A 23646-nucleotide genomic window follows, 5' to 3' on the forward strand; every position below is an offset into this window, starting at 1 on the left:
TGAGCAAGTTCAGCCAACAGTACAAAACCCAGCATGGTTAAGAGAGGCATGTGCATGGCATTTGTGGGTGGAAAGAGAAGGGAAGTCGACTTAAAAACCCACAAAAAGGAGGATTGGTTTTATTACCTCCAGAACTTGTCAGACCAAAAGCTATACCAGACAAATGACTAATTTCCACACTGTAATAGTACACAGGTGGCTACATTGTGCCTTCACCAAAAACATTAACTTTTCCACTTAGTAGCCAGCCTGATCTCCAGTCTATTGAATTCTTACTGTTAAGGACACAAAAACATTTTCTGGAAGTTTATTCAGGAATAATAAACCTAACCTGTCAGGAAACAATTGGTTTAGCAGAATTTCAATCTATTGTGGTTCTGCAAACCAACTGATGAAATAATCTGATTGCTTAGGAGACTTGTCACTTTTTGGATTCCGACAGGTTGGGTGGGGAAGAAAAGCTTCTTAGTGCACCCACTAGACTCCCTGATCAAAATGAGAACAGGTTTTGGGCCAGGGTGAAGGGGAAAGTACTAGAAGAAATTGGCATATCCAGAGTGTTACCTTTTTCAAAGGGATCAGATTTTAGCAGCGAAAGTGAGTAAAATTGATTGTCAGGAACCAAGTGAAGACAATCAGCCCTGAAAACAATCAGGGGACTGGAGAGCTAAGAGTGAGCATACTCACCCAGTAGTGACTGAGCAGTACCTGGGAAGAAACAGCTGAGAACAACTGCCCAAGCCACAGGTCAACATAAACACAAGACCAAACAAAAGAATTGCTTTATTTAGAAATCAAAAGCTTTATGACAAAAATGTGGTATGCTGAATTCCTGCTAAAATAACCCCAACAATATTACCTATATATTATTCAGTTTAAGTGGCTATTTTTTAACTATGGTTTGTGATTAATGGGAGTGGAAATGCAACTGCTTGTAGAAGTGGGAACTGGACTCCAAGAAAGACTGCTCTAGGAATAAACAATTTATTACAATTAATTATTTCCATTTTAGAAAAAATTACTGGTCTTCCAAATCCTAAAAATAGTCATGTTAGCTCAGACCAAAAATTATTTCAGACCACTATACTTTCTCAAAAAAAAAAAAAAAATAGGCAGGCAGATGCCTAGGAAAAAGGGAATACAGAGCAAACACATATGAATTTTTTTTAATATATTTTCCTGGCTTCCAACTTCCTCTAATCCAAGATTTCTTCTGGGTGAAAGAAAAGTTTGCCTCCTAAGCATCATGTCTGGTACTATCATCTACTAGATCCTGTGGCATTCTACACCCATCAAGAATTCCGTTGGTAAAATCTCCTTGCTATTTTATCATTGTTCAAGTCTAGAGCAGGAAAAGCAATTGTGGAAAAATGCATTTGACAGCCAGCAGCATGGTAGTTGCTGCATACACCACAGACTGCTAAAGGGAAAATAAAAACTACTTCATGCATGATATATTGAATACTGAAGAACAAGAGGACTGCATATCACACAGCTGGAAATCAGAGATGGGTGGGGTCAGGAGGCTTGATGTATTAAACTGTCTGACCAAAAAAATTCCAGCGTGAGAAAAGAAACAATGAAGTGAATATCCAGCATTCATGTCAATATCATGGAAGTTACAGGTTCACACAAGTTTCTTTCTCTCCAGTTTAAAGGAAAATCAATGCCAATCCACACAAATTCACTCCATTAAGAGAAGTGCATTCATGCATTAACTGGAAATACATCTTCTCCATCTTTTGTCAGTGCTACAGTAAAATAGTTTAATATGAAGAGTAATTGGGTATCTCAAAAGATCTTCCTGTCTTCTTACTGTGTCCTGTGCTACCTTCCAGACTACATCACCTCCCCTTCAGATTCAGAGGCAGCTGTTACAAGGTAGGTAATCAGTACACCGTGATTGTGCTGGTTTTGCAATAATTAATTTCTGGTGAAGAATGTGGGCATCAATCCCACTACCCCTCATAGGTGCACTGGCATCTGGCCAGTGTCAACCCATAACGTTTATGTACCTGTGCAGCAGAACAGGAGCAAAAACAGCAGGCTGGAGCAAAATGAAGGCAGGAGCAAAATTTTGAGGAAAGGATAAAAATTTCTGGCTGTTACAAATATATTTGTGGTATTTTTAACTGGTTATGGCCAGCTGTAAATTTAATTTCCTTTTATGCTTTTTTATCAGTCAACACAGAGCTCCCAATCCAGTTTTCAGAAGGAAGAAAGCTGTGCCTGGAAAGTACATTCAGTACTTAATGGATATTTTGAATAAGAATGTTTCATCAAGTGAAGTGAACAGAGGCCCTAGCAGAATCTGAAAACAAAATAGGACTGGTATCAGAAAGCAAGCCTCCTCATCATCTACCTAACTGCACCGAGTCCTGTGATTTTGTAGGAACTAGAGATGTGTATGTGGATTAGCACTAAGTCATGTTTATTCAGTGCAGTGGCAATTTAAGGAAAGAAGAAATTGATAACAAAAACTGGAACCAGAATCATTTTGACTTCTCTTAGGAAGGCAGAGCAAGACCAAACAGAGTCAGAGTATGCTAATGATACTGTGTTTCTGAGTTTCTCTTTCCTCAGACTTACAGTTCACAGGTACATATTCTACAATGCATGCTTAAATAAATCTGTGCATCTTGTTCTAACATTGCATATTCCTGTAAAAAGTAAACTCTAAAGGAAGAGAACCTCAACAAGCAGGAGTCTTAAGAAGCTTGTAGCACTAATACACAGGAGTGAAAACATGGGTTCCTCTCCCAAAGCAGAGTGTCAGACAGGGTCTGCCTTGAGGAAGCACACCAGAGCAACACAAACCTGCAACGTCATCAATCACCATCCCTGAACTTGTGAAACTAATATACATTTGGAATCCAGGAAGGAGATTCATCACAAAAAATTGCGTCTGTTCAAAGTGAAAGGGAACCAGGTTGTGAACAGATGTAATGTTTCTGAACTCATAAAAGTGACAATATTTCAATACAGGCAAAACTATAAAACAAAGAAAATGACATTTGCAGTTAGTTCCATTACTGCCAACAATGTGGATAGACTGGTTATAAGTGGTGTGGCCAAATGGTTCAGCAAAGGATAAAGTTTGGGTATAATCCTAGCTGAGACCATCACTACATTGACCTCAAGAAAGCCATCTGACCTCCTTATTCCTCAATCAACCAGCTGGAAAACTGGATAAAAAGCAGAACTGGGTTGAAAACCAGATGTGCAGATAAATTGGGTCTTCCTGGGTAAATAAATTACAAAATGCCCTATACAGAACATAAAGAGTTTGATGCAGGTGGGAATGGTTTATTTAGCACTTTATTATGTGTTTGATTAAAAAATGGCACTAGGGACCAAGACTGTAAACACTGCCAATTTACTTGGAAATGCATTCACATTACCAGAATGAAATGAACTGGAAAGGAATGCAACAAACAGAGAATAAGACAAACACAAAAAAAGAATTTTATGGACAGAGTCCTCAGAAGTCTCTAACTCATTCACAAGGTTATTTCACACAGGATATCTTCAACAAGTTCATTGCTCACCTGAGGAAACTCATAAAGCCCTTTGAATCCTTTTTTAAAGTTCTAAACTGCAAGCATGACTTTAAAAGCAACACAGATGATGCTACACTTTTATGATGGTCTCAGCTTGTAATGTATGATAAAAGTCCATGAAACAATAGATGAAGGCACAGATAAAGAACAACTTTATATGCAGAGCATATAAATACAATAATAATTGTATATGCTCTTTATATAAAGTTGAATACAACAATTGAATACAACAATTTTATGTGATTTTTCAGATCATTATCACTTTGAATGATTTAAGCCATAAACCAAAAATTTTCAAACACTGCACCTTAATTCCTTTTGGACATCCAACATTCATCCCAAAAACAGGGAGAGCAAATGAAAAAAGTAGTTTTGAAAAGTAAGCACAGCTTCTAAAGCCATACTTTAATGAAACTTCTAGTGCCATCCTGTTTAATGTGCAGAATGGAAAAGACAATCCCCATTCCTAGTTTTTGATCTTGCCCCTGATTAACTTCAAAAAAGTTTTTTTGCATGTTAGCCTCAGCTGGCTCATATGTAAAACATGTAATAGTGATAGTTTACTTTGGACCAAAAAATGCAATGAAATATATGATTTCAATCACTAGATCCAGAAATTAGATAAAGTAGCTCTGATTTAAAACCCAATAAGAGACTCAGCATTCTTACCACTGACTGTACACTCTGAGTAACATAATAGAACTAGATGCAGAGGTGACAATGAAAGAACAAGACCTAACAGGTGGGAAAAACAAGACAATGACCTCAAAATATACAATAAAGAAGTAGTTTCAATAGCATTATATACATGTACCATATGTCACAAGGCCAAAATTTAATTGAACAACACATCTCACATTCTCCTCTCCTTCTCCAAAAGGAATGATCTCATAAAAAGTAGTAGAATTAAGATCAATTGAAGTCAGATCTCTAATAAGCTTTTGCTATCTTTTGGACTCCTATGAACAAATGCATGCACCTTTAAAAAGCCATACAATGTGACTGATACTCCATCAATTCTCCCGGCTGCAACTGAAGGCAAGGTATTGATCTGACATTTTAAGATCATAGGAGTGCTTTCTCCCACTTGAGATTATAATGGATAACTGCATATTTTACTTTATTTTTAAGGAGGACCTATATCTATGGCATGAGAAGAGAGTTTTACTTAACATCAGCCATACCAACTGTCCCCTCCATACTGTGAGAGAAGTGATGGGTCCCTAACCTTATCACATAAGGAGATAGATTCCCTCACTCTTACTGTGGTGCCCTAGGTAGATGAGAAAAACCAGATCAATGAAAAATTGTAAAAGAAAAGCTGAAAATGAAGGGTAATTATTGATGCAGTTAACAGTGTTGCAGCTGTGCAGTATAAACTGAACTGACAGCTCTAGAAATCATGACTAGCTATCAATAAACAGCGCTCTCCTTACAGTCAGACAGGACTGCTTGTTTTAAATTAATTTCTGTTGGCATCTCTATGAGAGGATTAGGCATTATTAACAAACCACTTTCCTAACCAAAACCCCTTCTCCCCCATTTAAAAATTTTTCAACAGAACTTTTAAAGCTATGATCAAATCTTGCAACACTATACAGATCTTCTGAAGCCAGGCACTCTATGTAAATTATATGTTGCAAGGGTGTAACTTTAACAAATAACTTGTCCATAACATATTTAAGAAAAAAATCTAAATATCTAAGGTCAAAAGCCTACCTAGGTATGTTTTGGTGTTTAGCTCAAAAAATCTGGATTCCTGTATCAATGGTACAGACATTGCTAAAAAGTGAAACAGAACGGGAAGTTTCAAGAAAAACAGCCTGCAAATTCAAGTGATCAAAGGGACTTTACAACTAGGCCAATAAGCAGTGGTGCTGCTAGGAATTTCACAGCTAACAACTGATCTTGCAAAAGCTGCTAGGAAATACATCACTTTGATCTACAAACCAGTACATATCATCACAACGGGCAGGAAACACCTATCTGAAGATGTAACCATAAACTTACGTGTAGACAAAGCAGATGCCTATGACTAGAAATTAGGAATTTATCAATCACCATACAATTAATACTAAATTTTCTTCAAAATGACAAGAGAAATGTGATCACCAAAGGGGGAAATACAGAGGGCTGCAGTTACCTGTAGGAGAAAACCACACACCAAAATTTGCGAGACTAAAGGGCAAGAGAAGCAGAACCAACTCTAAATATGCAGGAATACTCCCAAATACACAGGAAGGATGACTGGCAAAACATAAAATAAGCACTACTGGAAGTACAGGAAATCACACTTTGCAGGGGCTGGACACTGCTGATTACATAAAAATATCAGGCATTAGATAATAGTAGAAGAAAGACCAGTTCATGCTTTGCTTGAAGAGCTCTTGAGTGTCACCACCTCGATTTTTAAGAACCACCAAGGGCCACAGCTGCCACTGTGGACTGCACAGCACCAGTCCTGTGGTATTGGATACTCACAGCTAATTTACAGTAAGTATCAGTTCTGTGTACAGAGTGATGAGTAACAATATGCACGAGCCAACCTTTAGTAAGATGTATACTGTTAATGAATGAATGAAACCTTTAAACTAGCTTGATCTGCCAGCCTTCTAAACACTCCCATCGCAACAGTGTCCAATGCCCTGGTACCTATTTAGTAACACACCCGAGAAGAGAATATCCATATGCACAGAAGTAACAAATCTCAAACCATAATGACGTTAGAGATGTTTTCAAGCATATCAATGCATCTAAATAAACCAGCTGTCTGATCCCTAATCAGTGACAAATGTTCCCTTGAAGACATTGCTCAGTAGTCCAAAAGCAAGAACTTGCATTTAAGAAAATAAAGTCCCTTCCTAGAAGGATGCACTATAAAGCAAGTCTAACAAGTGCTCACTCTTCCTTTTTTTTTTCTTTCTAGAAGCAGGATGAAGTGTCAAACACTGGATTTTGTTAGAATAACCATATAGTAACACACGTCTTGTTCTCACAGTCTACAGCAATTTTGATGCTAAATACAACTATCATAAATCAACATTAGGATTAATAATGTGCTTTAAATCCCCTACGATTTTCACAGTACAACCTTGACATTTGGGTTTTCAGCCATTAGCTCATTAGTACTAATTTGCTCATTAATGCAGAATGGAATTTTAACATGACCCTTACACAATTCCTTGCAGAAATATCTTTGCAGGATGAAGCTATCCTCCCACTGAGGATGGTGTTTTTCTGTTTGAAACTCAACATTCTCTTTTACAAGAAACTGAAGGCTCAGAACTCTCCAGTACTTTTGTTCTCAATTAACTCAGCATAACTCATCTTCTGTTTAAGATCTTTAATACTGCTTTTAGCACGGAAATCTGTATGAAGTGTCTACAAGGAACTACAGAAAAAGCACAGTTGAACAAAAGGTTGAAATAATCACACACTTTTTCCCCATGCACAGACTTTATATTGTCATGGTCTAAGCCCAGCTGGAAATGAAGCACCATGCAGCCACTCACTCAGCCTCCCTCTCTCCCCCCACCTCAGTGAAGTGGGAAGAAGAATCAAAGGAAGACTTGTAGGCTGAGATAAAATTAGTGTCATAATTGACAATAAAGTAAAATACAGTAATAATGGTAAATGATAATAACATTGGGAACGAAATGGGAAAAACCAGTGATGCACAGTGCAATTGCTCACCAGCCACTGAGCAATGCCAGGCCCCCTTCCCAGACCCAGGCTGGCCTCCCTTCCAGGTAACTCCCCCAGCTGATGCTGGCCATGACGTGGTGTGGAACATCCCACTGCTCAAGTTTGGGTCACCTCTCCTAGCTCTGCTCCCTCCCAGTTTCTTCTGTGTACCTTCTCACTGGCATAGCATGAGCCAAGGAAAAATGTCCTTGACTCAGGATAAACATGACTTAGCAAAACCCCAAAACATCAGTGTTATCCACACCATTCTCATTCTGAATCCAAAACATGGACTGGAACAGCTACTGAAAGGAAATTAACTCTACCCTAGTTGAAATCAGTACAATTAAACATAGCTATCATATCCACATTTTAATAGCAAGAGGCAGACACTACCAATCTCAAAGAGTAGGATTCTTCACTTCCCCCCCCCCCCCAGCAAGAAAAGATAAGAAACAAGCATGCACTCACTAACGTTTAACATATATGGAGGAAACACATATGTGTTCTGAAATGTCCTTGAGCTGCCATCAAACAGTGCAGCCAAATATGCAAGTAAAGAATTTGGTGCCATACCTAAAAAGATCACTCAAACATCTCGAGCAACAATGTTTATCTCTAATGCCTCATGCAAGCTGCACCCCTTTTCCATTCCAAACAATTGTTTTCTTGTGAGAGCAAAGGCAATCACAGGAGACAACCTATGCTAAAAGGAATGCTACAGGAAGATTTGCAGTCAGGCTAAAAATTATTTACAGAAATAAATCAGAGTTTCTATAAGAAGAAAAGCATAATTAGACAATATATAAACAATTCCAGACTAACAGATAATCTTTCATCATACCTATGCAAGTAAAGCATTATTAAGAAAGTAAAGAAAAATTCTGTAGACACTGAATGTCCAAACTACAGAACTTCACACATGCATAGGAGAAAAAAGTTTGTTTATTAATGCTACTTCATTTTACTATTACATAATTTATCCTTGCCAAATTCAGCCTTACTGTGATATATGGATTTCTCATGTGAAATTCCAACACAGATTTGATTCAAAGCAGAATACACTCAGCCCATTAAAACTCTTTTCATATGCAGCTCTTCAAGTCAAATCATGTACAACCTTCAGCCTTTTGATGACTTGCACCTGTTTTACAAACATTTTTGAAGAATGCCTGGCTACTCAGAATTGCTTTCCTCCCCATCTAATAATTTCTGTACCACAGTCTCACTTCAAGTTTGCCAAAAGCACACTAACAGCAATGATGGCATGAAGAACTCTAGTCCAATCAGTGAACAGACAACTGTTTAATGTAGCCAAATAAAATGTACTCATCCGAATCCACCAGATCATGTTTTCTCCAAACTAGTAAACAGCTGCAGACACAGTCTGCTTCCCATCAAATGTTCCATGTATGACAAACTATACCTTGTATCTGATGGTTCACTAGTAATTTTTCAATACCATGACTTTCAAAACATATGACAACTATATTTTATTGAAGAAAGGAATGGACTTAGACTGTCCAAGCCACAAATGGAAGACCAATCCAGAAACTGTACTGTAGGTGCCAAAAGTCTGCTGAATGTCAGTATTTTCTGGCATTTTTATTGTTATGAATACAAGTGCAGACCAACTTCTTCAAAGAAGAAACACACTTGAAGCATGACAGAAAAGGAAATGCTCACAACTCCTTTTATAACAGCACAGGAGCAGAGAAAATAACTCCTTTAACACTGTCTGGAAAAGGTATCTCAAAGGAGTAGCTGGAAATGTGTTTAAAAGATGGAGAATCTTAAAGATAAATTTACATCCTACATTCTGGTCTTTGGTAGCAACACTAACAACTAGGAACTTGGAAAAACTAAAATTTCTATTGACACTTTAGTGAGAGTATACTTTATGTTAAAGTATGCCACTTTATGTTAAAGTATAAAACATCTATCCACCATAATTTTTTGTGACTTATTTTCAATTCATTCACAAGAAAAAAAATCCTTGTATGCACAGGAAGACAGAGGAAACCAGCTAGACTGAGACACATTTTCAAATCTCTGAACAGCAATAAACCATTGTGAGCTTAAATCAGGTATTTACTATTTTTGTGCGACTGTACATAAATTCCAAGCCTTTAAAACATTTAACTGACTCCTGAAGATACTTCAGAGAGCTGATTTTGCACTAGTGTGACTGCTATAAACTGAAATTAAGTGCATCCTTTCAGTGAGCACAAGAACAAACAGGATAGTAAACTGAGAATATGCAAACAGGAAACAATGACCTGGACTACAATCTCTCTCAGGGAAGACAGTGGACAGCAGTCTGGTGAAAAATGGGATATCAACACCTAAAATTCTTATCCTATACCAATGACTAAAATTCTAATCCTACCCTTATCATACCCTCTTATCCATGGTTGCAACCTGAACTTCTTGTGGCACACAACTCCAAAAGAGCTCCCCTGCTGTTACTGTGATGCCCAATGGAAGCACAGTTAAAAAAAATTTGGATTAATGCCACTTTTAGAAGTATTAACTACAGTTACTATGTCCACATGGCTACCCTCTGAAAAAAGAAAACCAAAACACTAGAGAGCTGTAATAAATTCCTTTTCAGTACCTGCTTATCTGTGGTAAGAATTGTGAAAAGCTGACACTCAATTCCTCCCTTTGAGAATTCTCGAAATTTACTTGAAATTCTTGAAATTTACAGCAGAAGGGAAAATTTACCTGAGAAGAGTTCTTATGGCTTATTCCAGGATCCCAAATAGGCAACACTCAAAGCAGAAAATAATCTGGCCATAAATTACCAAACACTGAATTGCATTAATCTTTGAAAATGAAGTTGAACATGTCAGCTTTGAGGAAAATGACAATCAATCTCTGAAGCTGCAATTCCTGGGGACTGCTGACACAGTATTGTTAGGTAATGAATGAATGAATTCTTAAACATGCCACAACTCCAATTTCTAGAAAATGTTTGATGGTCAGTAAAATGACTTTCTGCACTGTGACAGAACACAGCAGCAAACATTTGAAGGTCTTATTTCCAGTATTTGGCCTCTCCATACAGCTGATTTATTAGAATTAGAAAACCTGGGGAAAGTCTGAAGATATCTGAAGAAAGAACATAGCTACATTTCCTTTTTAAAAATATTATTAATATATTAAGGAATGTATGCTACACTTGATGCATGACTTCAGCAAAGATTAAATGCAAATAACTATTAAACAGCTGTATGGCCTGTATTCCAAAATGTCTAGAAAGACAGACTGTCCATAATGTAAAGTCTTTAATTTCAGCACTGACATAATAGAAGATTTCCTGCTGGCTTTACATCAGCTTGTAGTACAGGTGCAAAGGACTTAGGTTACTGGCAAGCATAAGGAAAATTGATCTAGAAACCAGAGGAACAGTTTCTCACATTCCATAAACAGTTTAAAAAATTAATTGCAATAGCACATGCATCAGCTATGCCGGATGTGCAGCCAGCTATGCTATCACTGACCAATGTAATCAGAATTCATAAAAAAGCCAAATATTTCCTCCAAAGTTAATTCATATAGACAGATCACATAACCAATAAGTGGGAATTGGTTCTCCCAACCTATTTCTGGAAGTTTCTAGGTCTCCATAGGAATAAAAAATTCTGGTATCATAAAAAAATAAAAGGAAAAAGAAAACATCAGTCTTGCAAGAAATATCATTTGACGTGAACATAATTTATCCTTTAGCTACTACTGCAAAAATTGTAATTCACAGTAGATGAAACATTAATGTCTCCAAAAACTGTGGATTTACATATAGGCTATAATGCAGCCCTTATCCTCAAGTGATTCAACATCCAGAAGTAATCCCAACTGGCTCATTAAAAGAAAGATCTGACAGTAGAACAATTTACTACAGCAAAAAACTCTCTCAAGACAAGAGGAAAAAATAAAGCCAGGCTTTGTGCAACTATTTTTAACAGAGCCACAGCCTAAAGAGCTGAGCTAACATCACAAACTAAGAAAATAACTTACAGCACACCAAAACCTGAAGTTGCATACCTTACCAACCTATCTAAAAAGATCTAAAAAATCCTTCTGGAGGTCACAAAAGACATGCTAGTATAAAAGGGCAAAATGGATGTGCATATAGAGCACATCTGCTATCTGAGGAAGTTTTGTCAGAGAATCTACCTAAGCACATTGCATCAAGCAACTCAAAGCAAATTAAAACAGCTACATGGAAGCTTTCTCCAAAACAGTCCAGAAGGAAGCAGGCAGTCCAGGCTGTTTCTCATCTGACACCAAGAGACACAAATGCTCAAAGAAGAACAGTGTGAGATCTGAATTTAATAGGAATGAAAGGAGCTTCTGATGCTTTCACTGTTCTGGAACTTTGCACAATAGCAACCTGATGCAAAACTTTGTGAAGAACTATAACATATATCACACATGAAAAACCCTTTAGACCTAGTATCACTTTATCTAAGAAAAAATGGAAGCTGTATTTCCCTAACATTCCCCAACCTACAGCCCTCTGCAACACACATTGTCATACAAGTGCAAGTTCACAAAATGCTAACACAAACACAGGGCATATTATCTGACATCTTGTCCACTTTCTAGATGATTAATAGATTTCTACAAATAAAAAACCCACACCAAATTCTATCTGCTCTAGTGAAAGCTGTATTTCATCACCTAGCAGACTTAACCTTCACATTAATTCCTAGAAAGTTCCATATCCTGCCATAGGTCTCATTTCATTTTTAAAAGGAAACACCAAAACTACATTATTTTCTGAGTTACCAAGTATTTCTTTCAATTGTAAGTAAGTTCCCCATAACAAAATTTCACAGAAATGAGTACTCCCACTTTGGGTGCATATTTTTATCTATTAAAAAATGTCTTCAGGTTAAACTTTAACAGAGTAAAATTTAGCTAAACAAGTAAAGTTAAAATATGGTCCAGGATTTTGCCACAGATGATATGTGAAATAATGATGAGTGGATTTGAGTTAGCTTGACACCTCACCTGACAGGCTTCCTTTCTCGTAACAAATCTTCCAGACTCTTCTCACAGTGTTCAGCTGCCACAACCAGTCTCTCTAATTTGAAAAAAAAAAAAAAAAAAAGATAAGAGGACTGGAACCCAAATTAAACTCAGAGTAGAGACTTATTGTTCTACCTATTTGGCAGATGTTGAATTATTTTTACATACATTGTACAGAGAATTACACATAAATAAAGGTTACAAGATGTACAGCTTATGGATAACACCACTATTTTTGTTTATGAGATAGAGAAAATTATTTTCCCAGTTTTCTCATACAAAGCACTGTCAATTCCACCATCCATGCATCCAGTAATCTCCTACAAAAATGTTGAGTATGCCATCTACAATGCTAGCACAGATTTTTTAAAAGTTTAATTAAAAAAAATCCATTTGAATATATATTTTTTTTAATACTCCCCCTCTGAAAGCCTTCTGTGGGGGAATTTATACATCTAATTTATTTTTGCATTGTTTTCCTAGTCTGCTCTCACATCTGTCTGCAAGAGTGGAAACTGACATTTGCAAGCAGAACTCCGCAAACATTAAATCATTATGCACAGAACTGATACATGGAAAGTTCTGCCAGTATCAAAATGATAAAATTTGCTGCCAAATTTCCCATACTCTGCAAAATTATTAGCTGCCATTCTAACCACTGTTAAAACAGAACACTCTCCTGACTTCACAGTTAGACATTTTATTTACTATCCTTCAAGTTACTTCAACTATAAGAATGAATTTTTTCCTTCATTTTTATACACACACATAAATCTTCATGTCCTTTACTCTTTGTAACCAAAAAGGCCATGTTTTACTATTTATTTTTTATTAAATGTTATGTTAGTTAATACTTCCTAACCTTTCATCCCAAATAATATTCTAAGAAAATCCCAGGTCTTGTTTCAAGCAGTACTAAAATACAAATGAAAACTATTAAATTTTCTAAACCTCCTGACTGCATAAGTGAAAAATTACATTTTTGAGAGGAAAGGAAAACACTTAAAGAACTCCCTGACCAACAGAATACTTTAGTATCTGGAGTTGGCAATATCCTAATTTTGTAAAAACCTGAAACATTCCATCATACTGCATGCTAAAAGGGAAAAAAATTACTTGCCCTACTTTATGAGGGCCTGTAGATAATCAAATACATATACCGCACTTTTGTATGAGAACAGTGTTGATTTAAAAGTTAAAGGTGGCAATGACTTAAATTGTCACAGGTGTTGCAGCCTTTTTGTGGAAATTAAGTTCTGTAGTCCTGCTGAGCTTGCAACAGAATATCTAGAGCAGAAAAAAACAACAGAAGTTTTATCTGAGCTAACAATAAGTGTGACAACAGGAACAGAAAAAAAACCTTTCAAACCTGTACTAAAATAAAGTAACCCCTAGTGGGAAAAATCTTAAAGAAATCAAAAGCTAACAATACAGGAAGCTTGCAGTCAGGACATGAGATGACAACACCAGCTGCAAATCAAGCACAAGAAACCTAAGCATCACATGAAACGTTCACAACATCAGAACATGGATGTAAGAGTTCACCATCAAAAATACATCTATTTCCATATTCCACACAAAGACATGGCAGAGCAATTGAGTTCAGGAATTTCACTGAGGTATAAAAAGAAGGAAGTTCTTAGCTCATTGTAACACAAGAAGACAGGACAGACAACTAATCTCTGCTTTGAGTCTACAGAGAAGAAGCAAAAGAGCCAACACCACTGGTCATAGTAAAGGTATTCAGAAATTTTGAGACTGAAAACTGGCCACTTGCAGGTGCTATGAAGGCAGTACTCTGCTCAGTCACCTTAAAATATATTGTCACCAAAAAAACCCCAAACCCAGCACCGTAATCATACAAGAAACTTGCTTCTTAAACAGATACTCACCATGTTTACCTCTGGTAATGTCAACGTACTGGCAAAGTCTGGGATGGGTGATTGTTTTAAGGATTTGAAATCTGCCCAGAATTTTTATGGAGTTAGGTGTCAGAGGGAGGCCATTACTTCCACAGACATCATGTGGCAGAGCTGAGGCAAAGAAGGTGGAGGCACCCATGACAGTGTCCTTTAAAGGAAACATCTTTTTCACACAATCTGAAGTTCTGCAGAGCAATTCGTGTTCCTTCAAGAGAGAACACACAGTAAAAATTTATCAGCAAAAGACACAGACTCCAGTTACTAGTTGTTTACTAAATAATGCAATTAAGATGGTTTTCTTTCCGCAGAAATTCACACAGGGGAAACAGACTTAGCAATTTGGTCTCAAAATTATTCTTTCTATAAGGGAACTATCTTGTTTAAAGCACAAAATTCCAAGTAAAAAAATACTAAATTTATTTGTGAATGCCAGCTAACAGCAACTCCATACAGGTTGCACAAAGATCCTTATCTACTAAACATATTTACTAGGTCTATACAAATGGATCTTAGGAAAGACACCTTCTGTTTTAACTAACACAGTCCAGCTTAGGATACAAAGCAAACATAAAGACTGATGTAATTTGTGGGTTTTTTTCCCTGAAGAAACACAGACATGAGATATGTACTTTTACATTTTGATAAATAGCAAAATAAATCATATTGAATATGAATGCATAGTGTTAAGGAATCAAACATAAAAAAAGCAAGAAAAATCCAAAACAGCTTTGACCATTGGAATATTTATATTAGTATTTGTATGAAAGCTCTTATTTATAAATAAGATACAATACTTTCATATTTCATGAATATTTCATAATTTTTTGCAGATGATTTATTTCAGGATGTGAACAATGCACATTACAGTTGGATTTTTCCACTGGAAAGACATCAATTGGACAGAGTGCAAGCACAAAGATTTACTGGCATGCAGCAGGTTCCAATTGGAAACCCATAAGTGTGTATTTATAAGAAGAACCCCCATTCCTATGAAAACATCTGCCAAATAAACTACTCAACATCAGAAAGAAAATATATATTAAACACTTAGAAAAAATAGCTTAGTTTACAGATTCAATTACAATCTTGCTTGGCACAATGATCCTCTAATGCTTGCTCTAAAACAGAAGAAAACCAAGTTATTATGCTTAGAGTGGAGGGGAGGGGGAGTAGGATTATGCTGAGCAGCAAGATGCATCATGTCTCAAAGAAGGTAAATATGTAGGGTACAATACATCTACTGAGGTAAAATGTTCTCCTTTTTACTGTAGAAAAATACTGTTAGATAATACCTCTCTAATGCACTGTACCTGCATTCAGCTGACACTTAGAAAGGAATTTTAATAAAAAGAATTGTTAAATCCCATCAATTCAATAACCATTTTAAGTGATTAAGCTTTCCTTGCATTCCAGATCACTTGGCTTACAAGGAGGAGAATTACAGCACCTGGAATTTGTTCCAGTAGGCAACTGCACACTTCTCACTTGCTCCCTTGGGTTGGGAACCAGATGGGCAAAAAGCAAGACATGAGATAAGCAAACAAACCCTTCCTGTTGCCCACCTAAAGGAATCAATAAAGAATTTTAACAGGTATGGAACAAAACACGTTCTCTTACTACAGTGTTAAGTTCAGGGAATCCATGAAAGCAATGGAAAAGGTTTTCTCTGATATCAGCAGCCTTGTTACCCTCACAGTCAAACTCTGATCGCTCCTTAAGTCTCAACTTACATAAATTCCAGAGACTGAGTTGAAAAATAAAACAAGTAACCCCAAACTTAAGCCTTCCACCACCTTTAGAAAGGGACACATATTACAGCTTAAATGAAAGGGATTTTTTAACAAATTTGTTTGTTTGTTTTTGGTTTCTTTTTTCACTCCACATCAAAGTCTGGCAGAACTAAAAACACAGGAGAGTGCTACACATTGTCCTTACTTCAATGCACACAATTCTACACCTCAAACTCACTCTTACTGTGTAGAAAAGACACATACTGCATTAATTTTATGATTTGAAGGAATTGATTATATCCTGCAGAACCTCTTTGAAATAAAAACAGGAAGAGAAGAAGAAAGGTTTGTTATTTTAAACTGACACCAGAACCAGTTAACACAAATTCAATTTTGGGGTTGAATTCTGGAAATTCAATTCTGATAATCCAAAACAGCAAGGATGGAAGAGGAAGTGAAGACTTGTCTTATTAGTGTCATCTAAAATTACTGAGTCACTGTTTCCAAAGCACTATTTATCCCATATATGGGAGACAGTCTGTCACATCTGTGAAACGTGCCTGGCATAAAGATAAGAAGTCCAGGAGTGGATTTGTTACATCCCACCTTTGAACAACCTCCCCCAGCTCCTTACCTTCATGCAAATCCCCCTTAGAAACCTTTACAGTACACAAAAACACTCACCAACATTCTCAGCAAAATCAGAAAAATAAAACCAACTCTAGATATTCCTGTTCAACATTCAGATTGGCACTACTTTGAAAATCTTGCAGTAGGTATCTTTTTGATGTTCAAAAAAGAGAAATAAAACACAAAGTGGAATTCCACCTATTGTGCAATTTATTTGCTCCTCCAAACACCTACTGCTCTCAGAGAACAAATGTTTTTTCTTTAGAAGTCAGCCTTTTCTAGAACCTTCATTTCCAACTTCACAGCAACAGTGCTAAGGTGATTGAGTTACGGGACACTAAGAACTTTGCCCTTAAAGAAAAGAAAAAAGGCAAAACATAATAAATCTGATTCTCAGAAGCAAATACTGCACATACAAAGAGACCAACCTGAATGAGTCCATCCAGTGAAACACATCTATATATTCCTAAAGCATCCACATGCAGAAATAATGGCAAGTGGCCCCATTAGGAACTTGAAATGCCTACTGACTTAAATGCCTCCTGAATACTCAGGTGTAAATATTCTTTACCTTATGAAGGCAATTTTTCTGAATTAAAAGATAATTATACTGCTATTTGTTTTTAATGCAATTGAGAGCAATTTCAGGAGAGCAGGTACCCTAAGCCTCCTATACTTAACACTCTTCCATTAAATCATGGTGTGTTAAACAAAGAGGACCATTTCATGGGAAGAAATTCTTCCACAAAATAACTTTGCTTTTAAGTCTTAAAATGTTCCTGCTACAACTACAGTCATTATTAATTTGATAAAATAACTGAAATAGGATATACAACTCTAACCAGTGTTGCTACTTCACAAAAAACCCTGAAACTGAGTGATTTCACAAAGTTTATTACAATGCAGAATAAGTATTAAAGAAAAGTTGAATTCTGCTACATCAGTGTCCTAATGAAGACCTAAAATGAGGTTTGTCACCGTTTGATTTATCCGACACACAGGTCTGTTCAGGAACTAAACGTGGCAGCAGCAGAGAAATCGCTTTTACCCGGCTCTCTAAAGGACTCGCAGAAATGCTGGGGCCCCTGATCAGCCCTGCGCTGCTGCAGACAAACTGGCCAGAGACCCCTGGGGAAGGGGAGGGGATGGGCAAGGACAGGGGGAAGCAGTAAGGGGATGCGGAAGGGGAGAGGGATGGGAACGGGAGTGGGATAGGGATAGGGGAAGGAGAAGGGGATGAGGATGGAGGGACGGGACGGGGACAGGCGAAGGACCGGGAGAGAGGGAAGCCAAAGGCTCCGGTGTACCTGCGCTAGCGCCGCCGCCCCGGCCCCGCCCCGGCCCCAGTGATGTCACTCCTCCCCGCCAGCCGCTCGCTGTAGGGCCACAGGGGCGACCCGCACATTGCCTGAGCTACCTTTTCCCCCCCAGGGTTACTGAAAAACAAAACAAAACCCCAACATAAACAAAAACAAAACAAACAAACAAACAAAAAGAGTAAGAGAGTTTAACACCCTTCCCCTCCTGTGTTTGCGTGCTCTGCCGCTGCTCCGGGAAGGACGCATTGGAAGCCTAAACCCTGTGCGTGCTGGGGGAGCGAGGCGCTCCCCGGCGCCTGCTTGCAAACGTCAGGCGCTCGCTGGGGCAGCCCCGGGAGCGGGTCCTTCTAGCCCGGGCGGGCGGCGGTGGCGGCTCCTCGGTTCATGTGAGTGTCCCGGCGGGGCCGCGGGCTCGGCCGGGCGGGCTCGGCCCTCGCCGCGCCCTCGGTGCCCCTCTCCGCGCTCCGGTGGCCTCGCCTCGGTGCTCCCTCGCCAGCCGCTGGGAAACGGCGCTGTGGGTGCCCCGGGGCTTCCTCGCGGGCCAGGCCGGGCCGAGCTCCCTGCGGTGGGTGGGAGGGAGTCAGGAGGGGCCCCGGTAATTTGTTGCTGCTAATTTTCTGCGAGCCGCCGGCGCAGGGCGGGTGCCCCGTGGCGGTGGTCGCAAGGAGACCGCCCTCGTGGGGGAGTACTGGAGTATCGGGATCGGAGCGGGAGCCGCAGAAAGCGGCGTCACGGTCGTGGTTCAGTTCATCCCAGGGGTTTTGTCCCGGGGCTCGACGTGCGCTCGGGCTGTAGGGCGGCGTGGGAAATTCAGGTGCCGCGCTTTGCATGGGGGACGCGGCCGCGCCTGAAGCGGTTCGTCTCAAAGCGTCCTTTGTGGTCCCTTATTCAGTGCTGTCACTGGGATGAGCTCTTGGAAGCGGCGTAGGCTGGTGGGCTGTACGGGGAGATGCTGTGTTCGCCTGGAGAGTACACGTACGGGAATATCCACCGGCGTTTTCTTATTGCTAAAGGAAACGTAGATGCTGCCTTCCTTTTGGTTGATCGTATACGTGCCGTTATACTCTCTCATAGCCTTGAGTGAGGACCAGAGTATAACCCAGTATTTGGTCCATCCTCAGCAGAGGTACGAGGTTTAACATACAGCACACATTCTGTGCAGGGATGTGTGCATTGGACCGAGAGGGATGAGCTTGTGGTTATGTTGCCAGTCTGTAGCCCCCCAGCACATGGCACCACTCCTGATGCACTGTATATATTGGGTATCTATCAGTATTAAATCAACATATATATCAGTACTGTGTGTATCAGATAGTGCTGTACCTCATCAATAAGTGGTTTTGAGCTGGGTTTAGCAGCTGGCAAAATAAAGGGAATGCTGCTACAAACTGAGTAATACTTGCATTTCTTGCGCTTTCTGTTTCTTTAACTCATAGTTTTTTATTTTCTTTTAAGTGAAGTATTGCTTTTCACAAATAGTTCTGGGATTCTGGATACTTAGATGAAATCTACTGGGAGGCTGTATTTAATCAAGCCTCCTAGTTTGGTATGTCCTTACCATTCACTTGTTATATTGTACTCCAGTTATGTTTAAATTTTATTACACATTGTTGGAAAAGGAAGCCCAGATTCCATAAAATTAAGCAAGACCAAAGTCTGAAACCTGAGTTTTTAATACTGGATGTTGCTAAAAGGTGTAAGGCCTTAGAAATGACTAACAGAAAGAACTTTGGCAAATGGTTGGTAAAGTGGAGGTTTTAGTTTTGGGGGGTTTTGACTTTATTTTTGCAGGGGGGGCAGTTTTGTATATTTTTAGGTAGCCTCAAGGGTCATTGCTTATCAATACAACTTCATCATAATATATTCTCTCCACCCTGGCACTCCTTAACAATATATTCCTGTTGCAGTAATTTTGACTTATGAGAGCATCGTGCAATTTATTTGTGAGTTCCTTTGATCTTTTAGCAGCGCTGAATCCTGAAGGTCCAAGTTGTTGAAGGCAGAAGTTATTCTTAAAGCTAATTTCAGCAAGTTTGTGCTCTAGAATGTCTCTTTCATGTTGGAACTATGTACATATTTTCCATACATTGCTCTAGGTATCTTTGTTTATTTACACCTTTAAATGTAAGGGGGGAAGGAAACAACTTCTCATTCCAGATTGAAAGCAGTGGATTGTGTGAAGAAAATGGTATTGAATGAAAAAGGATAGGATCTTTGCTAAAAAAAAATTGTGCAAATCTTTAAATACTCCATCAGATTGGAATAAGAGGACTCAAGTTGCCTAGAGCCTTGAAGACTTGGTGCTTCTGATAATGAAGCATATTTGAATGGGAAAACAATCTGAAAAATAAGTTTAATGCAGAAAGGTGTGATGATATAGCCTTCATATTGTTGTAACTCTAATTTAGTATGAATTTGCTAGTGGCAAGTTAACCTAGGGTCTTTTTATTGAAGTAGGGCTTAGCAGTCTATGGATTTTTCTTAATCTCAGTTTCTCAGCTTCCCTGCCCTTTCCCCATTAAAGAAGAAAGAGTAAATAATTTTATGGATGTCGTGTTACTCTGAAAAAGCTTGAAATCAGAGTGAGGGTGGATCTTGAATTGACAAGAAAAAACATATACTGAGATGCAAAATAGGAGATAAATGTTATCCCAGACCTGTCTAGACCAAGAACGAAAAGAAGAATTGAGTTCTTGTGTGCCTACAAATCCCACATACTTTACAAGTTCCCATGAACATACTTGGGAAATACCTATATGATAAAAATGATGTACAACAGTTGGCATTAGAAGTATTGGTCAGGTGTGCAGAAAGACAAATCTGGTATAGACCATAATATTTTTGAACTTTCCTGATTATGATCTGGTTGCTTTATGTCACAGCTATGAGTTCATCTTTGTCTCTTCTGAGGGAGTGTTACCTAAAACCTAAAGAAGGTTAAATGCTGCCAACACAGACAAAAGTGAGGAATCAGCACAGAGGGCAGCTGGTAGGAACATCAGATGTGAGCAAAGCAAACAGCATCCCTTTTTTCCTGCAGTGGTATGAGTTGTATCATGTCAGTGCAGCACAGACCCCCCAGAAACCCGTGTGTTCTCCTGAGCAGTTACCTGTTCTTACCTTCACCAAGGAACATTTCTGCTGTTAGATATCCTGTCGTGCTGGGGGTGAGGGGAAATCAATGTTTATTTTTCATTTCCATGGTTACATTAGTATTAAAAAGCAGCAGGAGGAAAAAGGTCTCCAATGGCTTTTTTTCCTCCAGTGCAACGGAAGCTGTCCTTATAATTTAATATAGTTTCAAAAAGATTTGGATACTTCTCAAAGCAGCCTTCTGAGGTCTTTTTTCTATTAATATTTTGTAATATTGAATTTTAGGTTTTTCTGTGCTTGGGGGAAAGTGCTTTCTTTAGAAAAAAATCCTTTAAGGAAAATCTTGAAGTGACTGCAGATCACTAAGTCATCAGTTGAGCAATTTTTTCTCTTGGAGGACAAAAAAATGCAATGCTGCCTGCATTATAATGTTAGAGGTCAATTTATTCAGAGTGAGTGTAAATTTAATACATTGGTATTTTACTTCGCAGGTGGTTTCTTTATCCTGCTTTCACGCTTAACAAATCTTTCGTGTTTATTATGTTGTCCCAAATAAACACACTTGAATATGTGGAAATATCACAGAAGGGCAAGTTTTTATTGCATGGTTTTTTAAGTTATATAAAACACAGGGATGTAAAAGACAGAAATGTGATTGGGTGTGATACTGTAATACTGGGTGTAACAAAAGGACCTTAGCAGAAGAGGAGCAAAAGATCTTCTCATCTACTGTAACTTAATCACTTCTGACAGATGTTTGCCTAGCCTGTTTTTAAAACCTTCCAGTGATGGATATTCCACAGCCTCCAAAGGCAGCCTGTTCAGTCTATTACTCTTACTTGAAAGTTTTCCAAAACTTAAATCTTGCTTTCTTTTTCATGTCTGCATCAGACCTGGTGAACAGTTTAGTCCCATTCTCGTACCAACTTGCTTTGTCTTTGAAGAACAAGACCAGGTCTCCCATTTATCTTCTCTTCTGTAGACTAAACAACTGCACTTCTTTCAAGCTTTTTGATCTTCTTTGAAGTGTCTTGAAAAAGTTGAGAGGCAGGAAAGGGGAATCTGAACAAAGGCAAATCCCTGTGCCAGTTGTAGGGGGTCTTGAGTATGTATGAGTTCAGTGTGAGTATTGCTTGGGTAGCCTCTTGAGCAGCTGAGGCAGTTTGCCTATAAAAAGTTGTGGCTGGTCAGGCCTTTCCTGACTTGCTTCCCCCTTATTCCATCCTATGTCACTTACACTTGCTTTACTAGAGAAATTAAAAGTTTGAGCTTTTTTTTTTTCTTTTAACTGGAGCAGACAGGTGTGGCAGGGTAGTAGACTTCCAGGTGAGGAGTTGTTTTCTGTAGTTTTTGTGATGTAGTGTTGTGTTAGTTGATTGAGTTGTTAGTTGCCTTTATGCCTTTTGGGCCATAAAGTTTTCTAATGGTGAAGTCCATAACAAGCTTGAAACGTGTTGCAAGAATGTATTTTCCTCCTCCAGCCCCTGTGGTTACAGTCAGTTGAATAGATTTGATAGATGAAACAAGAGAAAGTGATTTTTTGAGCATAATAAAAAATGCTAGTTTGCTTAGGTAGCATGATGGCTCCAAATGTTTTGAGATTGTCAGCATGTCTGTTTGAGTATTCCTAAACTTTCCAAACATCCATGTTTACATTTAAATAGGAAAAGTTTCTTTCTTGAGTATGCTCTGTACTTGTAGCAAATGCTTTTAAGTTCAGTACTGTTAGAAATCTCTGGGCAGTTATAACTGGTTTTAGGCATGGCGATTGCTGTCAGTCTTGATTACAAAGTTCAGTGTGCCAGATTTCTGTTTTTTCTAGGGACCTGTTTCCTGTTCATTCAGTTGCTTATGATGCAAATCTCTGGGCAGCCTCAACCAGTGCCTCACCACTCTCAATTCTTAGGTTCTTATGTCACTTAATATAAATTAGCAGCCTAGAAACTGTTCTTTGACTTCCAGAACTGCAGAGAGGGAAGATTAAACTAGCATTCCTATTAGAAAGCAACATGTACTGTATTTAATCATCATCTGCTAAACACAATTCATGTAGAACTCATTCTTTCCTCAGAATTCTTAAACGCTGACAGAGATTCTATTCAGGATTAGGAGAAAATTGAATTCCTTGCAGCTGGTAATGCATTAAATATCATCAAAAATTGCCTCAAGTTAGCACATGTATTCTTGAGGTCATTTGCTTCAATCTCTTGGCATAAAACCACCTATTATGGAAGACTTCTATTTCCATTTCCTTCTCATCAGGGGCTTTTCCAACATAACTGAGTATGAATTAATAGTGTAAAGCTTAGTTTGTGACTTCAGGACCCTCTCTTAGAAACTATCCATGGCTCTTGGATCTGATTTCTATCCCAGAGTGTTTCTCAGTTACAGTTTAATATACAGCTTTGTAGTGGCATCTTGTTTCAGACTGTCAAGATAAGTGGACAGATCATTTCAGCAGCTCATTTGTCCGGGGTAGCTGGGGACTGCTGTTCCCCCAGGAGTGCAGGAGCTGGTGCATGGCATGTGAGAGGCATTGCATTTGGCTTGCTGGCAGCTGCTCTGGAGGCAAGGCCTTAAATTCACCTCTGTGAACACATCTGCTAGTCCTACTGTAAGGTTTCAAACCTTCTGTGTCAAGGGCTCTAATAATTGGTAACAGTCCCGCACT

The 23646-nt window shown here is 38.6% G+C and overlaps 2 protein-coding genes across 4 annotated transcripts in view; one reads left to right on the top strand and one right to left on the bottom strand.

Moving 5' to 3' along the window:
• TBCK (TBC1 domain containing kinase) overlaps nt 1-17932 on the bottom strand; it is an 88304-nt gene extending 70372 nt beyond the window's left edge. The window contains exons 1-3 of the mRNA XM_009101269.3: nt 17871-17932; nt 14174-14408; nt 12264-12336 (exon numbers count right to left, since the gene is read on the bottom strand). Of these exons, the coding sequence (XP_009099517.1) occupies nt 12264-12336; nt 14174-14366 (266 nt within the window). The 5' untranslated portion in view covers nt 14367-14408; nt 17871-17932. The remainder of the gene's footprint in view (nt 1-12263; nt 12337-14173; nt 14409-17870) is intronic.
• A 176-nt stretch (nt 17933-18108) lies between these two features.
• AIMP1 (aminoacyl tRNA synthetase complex interacting multifunctional protein 1) overlaps nt 18109-23646 on the top strand; it is a 31610-nt gene continuing 26072 nt past the window's right edge. The window contains exon 1 of one of the 3 annotated variants that reach the window (XM_018926795.3): nt 18109-18268. In XM_018926795.3, the coding sequence (XP_018782340.2) occupies nt 18267-18268 (2 nt within the window). In that variant the 5' untranslated portion in view covers nt 18109-18266. Of the gene's footprint in view, nt 18269-18342; nt 18448-23646 lie in introns of those variants that run through there. The other 2 variants (XM_018926798.3, XM_018926796.3) reach the window with 2 other exon arrangements.

This window comes from Serinus canaria, chromosome 4, assembly GCF_022539315.1.
Source record: "Serinus canaria isolate serCan28SL12 chromosome 4, serCan2020, whole genome shotgun sequence".
Taxonomy (NCBI): domain Eukaryota; kingdom Metazoa; phylum Chordata; class Aves; order Passeriformes; family Fringillidae; genus Serinus; species Serinus canaria.